General features: G+C 35.4%; 1 protein-coding gene across 1 annotated transcript; it reads left to right on the top strand.

The window, feature by feature from the left end:
* The first annotated feature begins 10,651 nt into the window (after positions 1-10,651).
* Positions 10,652-11,671, top strand: LOC127881461 (uncharacterized). The gene has a single exon (XM_052429360.1). The coding sequence runs from the start codon at positions 10,652-10,654 to the stop codon at positions 11,669-11,671; it is 1,020 nt and encodes a 339-aa protein (XP_052285320.1).
* Positions 11,672-12,668: the final 997 nt, after the last annotated feature.

Raw genomic sequence — 12,668 nt, 5'->3', positions numbered from 1 at the left:
GCGATCTGAAAAGGGAAAGTTGCGAAGATACGTTGCGCGCATGCATGCACCTCTTTTTCCTACAGCGTGGCTCAACGTTCTTGAAAACTATACGTCAGCTATATCAATATTTATCGTTAGGCACATTGAATTGCAAACACTGCATTACAAACGGAGCGTAATAACTGGGTACATATATAGCGCAAAACGCGCATCTCTTTATGTAAGAATATTATGTAATATGTTTATACTCAATGAAAACTTAAAGGGACAATTTAACGTTTTAATTAATTTACAAATTTAAAAAATATGTTTCAATATTGCAAACTTTCGTTGTAGTTATGTTATACCGAACATTAACCATGCTCTTAAATATCAACTATATGCATCTTTTTACGATTTAAGACCATGAAATTATGCAGCGTTACAAATACGAAACGTTTGTATCATTTGAAAAGTTGCGTTGTTATGCTTGTATTTTGTTACATTACGCGGATTGCTTTTATATGTTATAAATACAAGCAGTTCTACGTTACCACGGATGGCAAAGTGGCCTAAGCTATAGAAGTGTACTCCAAGAGTCAGCGGTTCTAGCCATGGTGTGGAATACTTGAGTGGTCTAGGCGCTAGACTTGTACTCCAAGAGTCAGCGGTTCTAGACCAGGTGTGATACACTTGAGTGATCTAGGCGCTAGATTGTACTCCAAGAGTCAGGGATTCGAGCCCTGGTGTGGAATACTTAAGTAGTGTAAGCGGTAGAGTTGTACTCCAAGAGTCAGCGGTTTTAATCTTGTAGTGGGATACGTGGATGGTCTAAGCGCGAGACTTGTACTCTTAGAGTCCGATATTCTAGCTCTGGTGTAGAATACTTGAATGGTCTAAGCGCAAGACTTGTGCCCTTAGAGTCAGGGGTTCTAGCCCTTGTGTGGAATACGTGAGTGGTCTAAGCGCTAGACTTGTATCCAAGAGTCAGCGGTTCTAGCCCTGTTGTTGAATACTTGAGTGGTCTAAGTTTTAGACATGTACTCCAAGATTTAGCGGTTCTAGCCCTGGTGTGGAATACTTGAGTGGTCTAAGTTTTAGACTTGAACTCCAAGATTCAGCGGTTCTAGCCCAGGTTTGGATTACTTGAGTGGTATTAACACCAGACCTATACTCCAGGAGTAAGCGGTTAGATCCCAGGTAGGTATTACTTGTGTTCTTTCTTTACTATTATTTTTGTTTGTGTTATATACTGGAACTTTTTTACATTTATCAATTAAACACATTTAATAACATACTTCAATATATTCCGATTTTTTAAAATGTCCTTTTGTCCATTCATTTTCACCAATAATGTAAATATCTGAATGTATTTCGAAGACGTATGGGCTGGGGTCACATCGCAAACAAGTCAATAAAAAGCAATGTGTCTATCTATTTATTGGTAGATTCTTACCAATATAGTACATTAAAGAATATACCTTTATAAAGACAATACTATTGTTTGTACAAACAGAACAAAACACATTATACTATTGCATATAAATTGAATGAATATACGATTAATTCGAAAATTGCTACATCGAAGAAAAACCACGTACAAACTTACTCGATAACTACGTAAATGCGACAAAACGGAAAAGCAATTCAATTGAGTGTAAAGAAGTAAAACACAGAAAAAAAACTGTTTAAAACGAGTAAATTACTTTTGAACAAGATTCGCATAGTTATATAATTTTGTTAATGTTAACCACCACTTTATGTTATTGAAATTATTGGGTTAACTAATGTTTAATACATTTGGGCGTTATAATCAAAGACAGTCATCCGTCAGCAAACATCATAATAATGCATGTCTCATGTCTCATTAACAGCTGCAGCAACAATAGTCATGTTAGCTGTAAAACTCACATTGCATCCTGATAATAATCCATATTGAAGAATATTTTGCAAAACATGTTAAGGATTTATGATATTTGTTTTACAACTTGTCTGACTTTGTAGGGGTATTGTTCCCGCATGGGCGCCCATGTTATTGTTCTTACGATGATAACGAGAACCAATTTATAAGAACCATGATACTACCAGGTACGTAAAATTGTCTTGTTTTTTACAATATGAAATGCATTTCCTCAGTATTACAATCGTAAACAATACTCGTGTTTAAACAAATACAAGATATAATTGTATCGTTAAAAGATGACACATATTAAATATCTTTAGCCAACTACAAATAACAATATGAGCAAAGCGACGTCGTACACTTCATATAATAAGGTAACTTATGTGAATAAAACGTTTTCATATTAGTTGTTGCAACACGACAATATCATATGTCTTACACCAATTAAAAATGACAATTTTAGCGAAGCGACGTCGTAAACGTCTAAAAAAAGGTACCTTATGTGTACAAAACGTTTTCATACCCGCATATTTATAAATACATTCTTATTTTCTTGATACTTGTCATCCTTGAATTGAATTAAATGTATGCGTAAATATTTTTATTCAGCATTAGCACATGTGGATTGGAATAGAAAAAGATATAACGAGCACGTGGTTCAGTTACCATGACAACAAAACTGTGAACTACGTGAATTGGGATTTCGGAGAAACAAACGGTGGTATGATGGAATTGTGTGCTGCCTGGGGAAGACACAACCAAGCTTAGTGGCATGATGTAGCTTGCGATTTGATCAAATATGTAGCTGGTGAAATTTGAGAAAGAAAGTCGAATTACTTTTTCGATCGCGTAGTTGTTCAATCTATCACCGAGGACGTTCCATCGCATTCGTAAACTGTTTTTAAGCGCGCATTCCATGGCATATGCGAAGATTTAGGGAGTTCAAACTCTTATCAGTTCTGCAAATTCTTTTTCTCACTAGCTCGACCGTTACTTTTGATACCAACTCTACACGTATTTGCTATTCCAGAATAGGGATTTATCATGCTTTGCTTCATTTTATCGCAATCATATTCGAACAATACTGTTTTTATTTCAATAAAAATATGTTGCTTAGAGATTTGAAAAATGTCTCCTAGTGAACATAATTAATGAAGTGGGAAATAACTTGAGAATAATAACATATCAGGTAGAAATCATATTCCCCTTTTTTGGTAGATGTTAGTGGGGAACAACAACTTATTTTGTCTTGAACTTGTATGTTTTTAGCGTGCGCACTCACACGTACATTTAAATGCATTTGCAATATAATGAAAACGCTTCGCTTAAATATCGTTTCAGCCGTTTTACTCTTTTTGTTCATAGCTTGTAATATGCTAACCAGCTAGTGGTTAATAGTATGTGTTGTAAAGTTCTAATGAGCTTTTAATTCTTATACATAGTTATACAGATAACAAAATTCAATTGAACAACGCAAAAGCAGTATGTGAACATTTCTAAGTTTTATTCAGGAACGTGGAGAAAATCTCTCTGCAATCAATAACATGTATAGTGATATATTCTGTATATCAAGTACATGTAAGACAGTTTATGTTATCTTGCCGTAAACAGTCAAAGGCAAACGATTTGAAGAACTGAATTTCAATGATCTAGTGCTCTTTTTTGTAAATGGTTTATGTGCTGTATTGTTTTCTTATTTTCAAGTTAAAGTGTTATGTATTTTATGTAAATAGAAAGTATAGTATGATAAATCCAACAAAAACACATATTTTTCTTTCCTTTTTAATCAACGTTTCGGCTTACGCCTTCATCAGGATAATACAAATAATAACAGAAAGCGGATGTTACGTCATTGACTTAACGTACATTAAAATGCGGGAAAATGTACGTCAATAAAATGAACGTTAATTAAATTAAGCTTAACTTTCGGATTCAAGAATACACAATTTCCTATAAAATTATATATAAAAATACTAATAGGAAAAAACAAAAGTAAGCTTAATTAAATTGAAGAGCTAGTCTTTTATGTTAAAAAGAACTTTGTTATTCATACCATTAGGGTGTAATGTTTTAAGTCTATGTATATAGTAAGTTTCTTTACATAGACGATCTATGTTGTTATTAACAACATCAATTGGCATAAAGGAAAAGTCATTTGCGCTGTGGTGATCTTCATTAAAATGTGATGCGACCAAAGTTGAAAATTCAGGGTTAGAAAAGTTTCTTATGTCAAATCGATGACTGTTCATTCTTTTTGACACCGGTTGCATGGTTTGTCCAACGTACTGTTTCTTACACTGTTTACATGTAATGAGGTATATTACATCTTTAGATGCACAATTCATATTCTTCTGTAAATTAAATTGCTCGCCTGTTACTGTACTTTTAAATTTTTCTCCAACGTGTATGGATTTACAATGGGAGCAACGTGTTCTTCCACAGGCACTGGACGCACGTGAACTGTTCAAACTGTTCGTAAACTGAGCACGTGTAATGAAGTTTCCTATATTATTAGGCCTTTTAAACGCCAGTATTGGCTTATAAGTTTCATGCACACTTTTCACTTCTTCTTTCTGTGACAGGTTAAGTAAGTCCCAATACTTGTTTATTGCGGCTCCTATGTTTGGCAATGACGGATTATATTCCACTGTAAATGGGATAACTTTTGTTTTTGCTTTATCGCATGTAAATAGAAATAAATAAAATACAATAACGGAGCATACTTTGTTGAGTTGTTAATTTACTTCTATTACATGTACATGTTGCTGTGATGCAAATTAAAATTATGTTTTACAATATTCAACAATGCTAGAAAAAAACTTTGGCAGGTTGTCGATTTTGGATGTACCCTTTTCACTTTCGCATTATTCGTAGTAGTAGTAGTACTAGTAGTAGTAGTAGTAGTAGTAGTAGTAGTAGTAGTAGTAGTAGTAGTAGTAGTAGTAGTAGAAGTACTAGTAGTAGTAGTAGTACTAGTAGTAGTAGTAGTAGTAGTAATAGTAGTAGCAGTAGTAGAAGTAGTAGAAGTAGTAGTAGTAGTAGAAGTTGTAGTATAGGTAGCTGCTGATGATTTGAAATGTATGTATTATGATAGTGGTGTTGTTGTTGTGTATATTAGTAACGTTGTTGTTGTGGCCGAAAAAAAAGTAATACAGTGATAGGAATAGACCAGGGATAACAGTTGTTTATTTCGTCAGTAACTTCGACAGTCAATGTGGAAGCGAACGTCCCAACCTCTCCAACCTTGAGTATTAAGTGCGATCGTTGAGACCCTGCAATGTGTCGAACATTACATGACGTTTTTACTCTCGGATATAGACTTGCGTTCAAAATTAAATGATTACAACAGGTAAATCAAATTTCACTCCAACGAAGAAACTTGGCATATAGGGTATTCCCACTCTAATACTTATGACATTTGGTTAACGAACTATGTGTTGGTTGCATAGGAACTGCTTCATTAAGGTACTGACATAAGTCTGACACTGACATATGCATGCTATACTTATAAATTGCATAATTGTATCAATTTAATAAAACTTCACTTAGGATTGCTTTCAACACATAAGTTTTAAAATCGCGTGAGAAGCGGGCCACATACGTGACTCTGCTTACAAATCTAACACAATCCAAATCTAATTCTTTCAAATAACACCAGGAGATTTTAACTTATGTGTTACCTGATCCATATATATTTCCAAAACAAATGATCATACCTGTTTATCAAGTTCTGGTACAACCTGTGGATTAAGAATGTGGAAACAAAACTCAGAATCAGTTTGTTATTAAATTTCAAACACGTCAAACCTTAAAGTTGATGAGGTGTTTATTTAGATTGTTGTTCGTCCCGCAGAGTTTTATTCGGCGTTCAATTACATGCCAATAATGTCAAGTGCCTGTTAGTATTTACCGTACAGCTAACGGAGAGGTTTACAATAACACATACATTAACGAGTCTGTCTCTTTTATAGTAACAAACAAAGAAAACCTTTATTTTACATTTTTATAGCCTTAATTTATAAAAAAAAATAATAATAAAATTACATTTTCATATAGTTTGTCAGTTGTTTATGTTTTTATGAGTGATTAAGTGTATGTAATTAATTTTGTGTATGCTTAACGAATTTAAATAAAAGAACATCATCATGAATTTTTTTTTATTCTAGCTTTTAATTATATTTTTCGGAGTAGTTGTTTAACCCGTGTTTAGTATTGTGTACATATATACTCATATGTATAAATTATTTTCCAAAACAACGCCCTAATAAATAATGGGAATTTTTCATTGTTAGAAATACGTTAACTACACACAGAGGTAAACATTCCCTCGCGTCTTGCAAAGTGTCGATCAAGTGAAATACATCGTATCAGGTATAGCATATAAAAAGATGTTGTGAAGTTTCCACTATACCGTGCTCATGTTTTTTTTCTACAAAACATCAACGTAATGTATTGTTCTGCAAACTAAACAACAGCCTTGGTCAGTAACTATATAAGCGTTTATAGGCGTATGCTAAATTCGTATAGAAATTATCATAATGATTCTGAATTGTTTACTTTATCCATTTCATTTTCTTTAAATGCATTCAATGTGGACATGTTTTCTGTCAAGAATCGTTTCATAAAATAGCATTACCTAGATGGTTTGTGCACATGATATGCCGATGGCCACTCTATAAAGGTTACTTTTGGGTCAATTGACACTTTGCAAGTTTTTTGTCATCGTGATTCGAAACGAATGACATGTATACGTTTATTCAATCCTAAATCCTTCGTATCATTAAAAAACCGCTTTAAGTGAACTTCACAATCGAACCTGGTAAAGGTATATAACATACTGCTGATAAAACGCTTGTTTTTGTTATTGTAAACGCGCATATATTATTGTATAATTATGTAATACGAGCGGTAAGATGACCAGGCGCTATTCATATCATAATTTTGTGTTGTATTTCTCTTAAAATGTGAATATGAAATGACACCAGCTTGTTGTGCATTTTTTACATGTACCTGTTTTATAGACGTGTATAATCTGTTAAAGATATTGATATTGAATGATATCATCCTTTCCTAACATTGGGAATTGAATGACACTCAAAACCAAGAAAATACACATGCGCAGTGTTCTTAATCCCGACTATTTCAACGTACTTGTTTTAAGGATTGGCTCGCTTGACATTCTTGCATTCGTCGTGCTCTGGCGCACGAGGTAGGTGAGGTGCGGACTAAGAACATTACCCGTCCAATTTGTACACGATAATGTCACCCAATCTCTCGCGGAAACAGCTAAAATACCATGTATAGGTCATATAAAATAAGTACTAAAAATAAGATGATATCAGTGAGAAACGTTGGGTATTGTTGAAACATTATGTCCTAATTAACATATATTTAGTTACCATTGTATTAAATGTAAAAGTTAAATTAGAAACAAGTAAAGTGTTTTTGAACACAACTAGGAGATTATGTGTTTTTCCAAAACGTATTCTAAAGTTAGAATTCGCAAAGCTCTTAAGGTGAATCTTTCCTGTGCTTACGGTACAATATCTAATCATTTGTATAGAAATGCTTTTGTTTGATATTACTATATGTATATTGAAATCTGTATTTCATCAATACTTTTTTTAAAACTTTAATGTAATAAATCCAACAAATAGAACAGCCACTTGTTCAGATTTAAGGAAATTCCTTAATATTACATATGCTGCTTTGTAAGTACGGGTCCTATCAGTGTGATAAGGTAGGACTATGGTCAAGAGGCAGGATGCTGATTTAGTAATCGGAAGGTCCCGCTTTTTGAATCCCGCTCAGATCACGGAATTTTCCTGAGCAAAACATTAACCATACGCTTTCTCCTCTCCACCCAGGGGTATGAATGTATCCCTGAGAGGGAAATACGCCTGTGGCTGCATACTGCGCCGAAAATAAACGATCTATATTCAAACGACCGGGTGGAATATGTCAAAGTCGGTTAAAGATTAGTAAAGTATGATAATCTGACTGTATCCATTTTATATTGTATCATAACTATAGTTGATCATATTGTCATGACCCCATGTTGACATTTTTATTAAATAGGTCAAGAGTACATGTTTGTTTTTATGACCATGTTTTACATTTTAAATCTATGTCAAGTGTAATTTCTTATTGCATTCAAAACTTAACATCTTATTATCAATATCTACTCTGCTTAATTTACCGTGTGTATGGTTCGTATCCGTGTAAAATCCATTTTTGTTGGTCACTACAATCACATGTTTGGATAGACGCCATATTTAAAAGAAGTGACTTTTGACTTTTTTGTTGAATTATGGGTATGTGCATTGACGACCTCTGTCAAACTTTCATCAGACGGTTTTATCTTGCATTTTCGCAGTACATTTCTTCATCATGCGGAGGTTTGATTTTTTATCAAATAATTACAGTCATGTGTATTTATATGTTCTAAACCTTATTATTATACTTAAAGAAACATTTCCAGTCATTTAAATAAAGTTTTTACTGTTTAAACTTTAGGCGGTAACTCTGTTTATTTTGAGGTGATCGGTTACGCTCGGAAGACGCGCGGATGGTGCGCGGTTGAGTTATTGCTCGGATTAATGTTATGACCGCGCAAGGCTCGGACCTGCTCGGAGCGTTAGCATATAAACTCTGTTAATTTCACAGTCGAGGACTCTGATTTTTTTGGAATTAAAGGCACATTCTCATTAATAATTTTTTCTCTAATAAATATTATTTTTAGGCATTTTCATTTAAAGTAAGTTAGAAACATTTTACATATTTTTGCATATAAAAGAGTTTTTGAATAAGATTTAAGACTTAGGTATAGGGATATTTTATCGCACAGTTTTAAGACTATTTGAGCATTGTAAATGTGAGTTTGAGGATTGTATTATTTATGATAAATTGTTGAATGCATTGATGTACTATTGATGCAAGTTAGTTGGAATAAAAATTTGTTGAACTTAATTTGGTTGTTTATTATACTTATTATTTGAGAGTCATTAAATGACTCGGGCAATTATCTTCAGTTTATTTTAACAGAGTTCATTTTATTTAAAATGTTTAAATACAACTTATTGAAAGAAAAGTTGGTTTGACACCAAGAGTAGGCCCGCTATCACATTGCGTTAAGGAAAGAAAAAGAAGAACCGCTCGGCTCGTTACAAATATATGGTGGCAGCTGCGGGGATAAAGTAACATCTTTATTCCAGTGATCGAATTAACACCTCAAACGAAAATGTCAGATACTGACACAGATCAAGAAAATGAAGTTTTCTTCAGGGATGAATTACAGCAAAGGAAAAGACCAACTAGTCATCAAGATGAGAACCAAGTCCATGAAGAACAAGAACCTACTGAACAGGATGATCACTGGTTAACGGCAGCGTTTGGAAAATTAGTACACATGCAAGGTCAAATGAATGAAACACTAGAAGGAGTCAATAAGATGATATCAAACATTCAAAGGCAAAATGAAAGTACAGTTCTTGTACAAAATAGCAACATTCAGCAACAAAATTATCTCCCCTCTCTTCATAGATACAATAATTTTGCAGGAGAACCTGCCATACAGCACAACATGTTACCTAGGTCAAGCATAAGCTACTCCAATCATAAATGTAATAACAGCACTAAAATTCCAACTTTCAATGGGAAGGATGAATGGAAAGTATGGTTCAACCGATTTGAAACTATCGCAAATAGACAAGGTTGGAATGATGAAGAAAAGCTAGACCATCTTCTACCAAAACTACAAGGATCAGCTGGGGAATTTGTTTTCACACAACTACTCAGAGAGACCTTAGATAATTATGATGAACTAGTTAGGGAAATCAACAATAGATTCAGAATAATAGAAACTCCGAGAACGTTTGCAGCCAAATTTAGTCAAAGTTACCAGTAACAAAATGAAACAACAGAAGAATACGCCGCTGAACTCAAGAGGCTGTATGATCAAGCGCACAAGCGTCGGGATGGAGCAAAAAGAAAAGAAGATTTGGTAAGAAGGTTCCTTGATGGACTGCGAGATGAAGATGTAAGGTGGGAAGTAGAGTATGTGAAAGAGCCCAGGGATATCGATGAGGCAGTTTATCACGTAGTTAGCTACATTCAAACTAGGAAGCGTCATCAAGTAGACTCTAATCGGAGACAACGCCCCGTGCGCAGGACAGGTGGCACAGAGACAGATGAAACAGACAGTGAACATGAAAGCAACTCCGATACAGTTGAGTATGCAATTAGGGTGCCAAACAAGAGACAAATCAAGCGTCGTGAAAAGACTAAAACCAAGAGAAAAGAGAATTAAACAGTAAGGAAAACAAGTGCCAATCAGGCTCAGACCAAAACAGAGATCAAGGAAGATGTGATACAAGCTTTGATACAGAAAATAGAAGAACTAAGCAAGAAGGTGGAGACGGTAAATAACAAATCGACAAAAGATGACAACCGTAGAAGCTTTGTGAGATGTTACAACTGCAACGAAGAGAACCACTTTTCAAGAGAGTGTCCAAATAAACATCAGCAAGTAAACAGACCATTATACCACAGTTTTGGCCCTAACAACAGAAATTACCTCTACCCAAACCCGAAACAAAGCAATCAGCCATTGAACCCAAATGCGCAGACTTTTCAACGACCTTTAAACTACAAAGGACCCAACCAAACGGCCGGTGGGTGGTCCCAATAGAAGAAAATGGCCTAGATCAACAAAACAAAGAAGAGCAAATAATACGAAGAAGAAAGCCTGATAGTAGTGGGGTATATGTCAAAGGCAGTATACAAGGGATGAATTTGACCTTTACGGCCGACACAGGAGCTACAAGAACAATAATTTCTGACAGAATTTACAACAAGATCGATCCCAAGAAAAGGCCGGAATTAAGAAAAACAGCTTGTTTAACAGGGGCAGGGGAAACTAGATTAAAAGAGTATGGAAAAGCAAACGTCAACATTATGTTTGGGGACATCAGCTTGACAAGAGAAATAATAGTAGCAGAAATAGAAGATGATGCATTGCTAGGAATAGACATCTTACAAAATGATGAAGGAGGGCCAGCAGACCTATTACTGTCAAGAGGAGTGATTCTTTTTCAAGGGAAAGAAATACCATGTATTCAGGTGGGCCTGAAAGAAGAAATCAGAAAAGTTCGAGCTGCAGATAATTATACCATACCAGGACAGAGCGAGGCCATAAGAGATGTCATGGTAGACAGATTAGAAAGCGATGACCTCATGCAAGACACAGAACTCATTATAGAAGCAACAGATCATTTCAAAGAGACATACCCTGTGCACATGGCATCTGTTTTGGTTGACATTAATACTGCACCGACATGCAAAATCAGGATATTGAACCCTTTTCTTACAAGTTGGTCGATAAAACAAGACACCATTATAGGGCAAGCAGAAAAGATAGACCATATTAAAGGTACAGTAGTAGAAAAAGAGCATAGTGACGAGGAAGACAACTTTATAAGCGTACGAAGAGTTACTATCAAACAAGATGAGCCTACAATAACAAGAGCCACAGAGATGAACACCAAGAAGAGCTTTGAGGTGCCAAGCCACTTACAAAGTATTTATGAAAATGCATGTAAAATTAGGAGTCCTGAAGAAAAGTTAGAAATTGCAAAACTATTTTGCCACTTCAAAGATAGTTTTTCCAAAGATGACCTTGACCTTGGTGTAACCCACCTAACAGAACATTCAATCAATACAGGAAATGCAGCACCTATAAGACAGCAACCAAGACGCGTGCCAATGGCATTTGCTGATTATGAAAAGAAAGCTATCAAGAGCTTCTAGACAAGGGAGTCATCAAAAAAAGCACATCTCCATGGGCAAGTCCAATAGTACTTGTCAAGAAGAAAAACGGAGAAGAACGACCGTGCGTTGACTACAGAATGATCAATGAACTAGTCAAACCAGATGGTTTCCCTACCCCTTGGGTACTAGATTGCTTAGATGCAGTTGCAAATGCCACTTTATTTAGTACTTTTGACCTCACAAGTGGATATTTCCAAATCCCACTTAAGGAAGAGGACATCCCAAACAGTGCCTTTGTGTGCAAGTATGGACAATTTGAAATGCTCCGACTACCATTTGGTCTAAACTCAGCGGCTAGTACTTTTCAAAGAACTATGGAGTTAGCATTACAAGGATTGCAATGGGAAACCTGTCCGATCTATATTGATGATATTATCGTGTTTGGCTCTGACTTCAGGCAACATATGGTAAGAATTCAACAAGTTCTAGAGAGAATGGAGGCAGCAGGACTCAAGCTGCGCCCAGACAAATGTGAGATGTTGAAAGAGGAAGTGGTTTTCTTGGGACACATTGTTTCAAAAGAGGGAGTTCGGCCAAACCCGGCAAACATTGCAAAAATAGTAGAATGGCCAGTACCAAAGAATGCAAAAGAAGTGAGCCAGTTCACAGCCATGGGTTCATAGTACAGGAAGTTTGTGAAAGATTTTGCAAGCAAAGTTAAGCCGATGACGGAGTTGACAAAGAAAGACAAGAAGTTCAAGTGGGATGACAGGTGTCAGCAGTCATTTGAAGAACTCAAGAGAAAATCTGGTCAGCTCAGAAATCATGGGGTACCCAATGAATGATGGCGGAGAATTTCGACAAGATGTAGATGCCAGTGACCTTTGAATTGGGGCAGTCTTACATCAAGTACAAGGAGACAGAGAAAGAGTGATAGCGTATGCAAGTAGAGCTTAAAACAAAGCCGAGAAAAACCACTGCATTACAGAAAAAGAATTATAAGCCATACGCTTTTTTGTGGAATATTTCAGGCAGT

This window comes from Dreissena polymorpha, chromosome 5 (genome assembly GCF_020536995.1).
Source record: "Dreissena polymorpha isolate Duluth1 chromosome 5, UMN_Dpol_1.0, whole genome shotgun sequence".
Taxonomy (NCBI): Eukaryota; Metazoa; Mollusca; class Bivalvia; order Myida; family Dreissenidae; genus Dreissena; species Dreissena polymorpha.
Note: the sequence above shows the minus strand (reverse complement) of the source record. Positions and strands in the feature narration are given on the sequence as shown.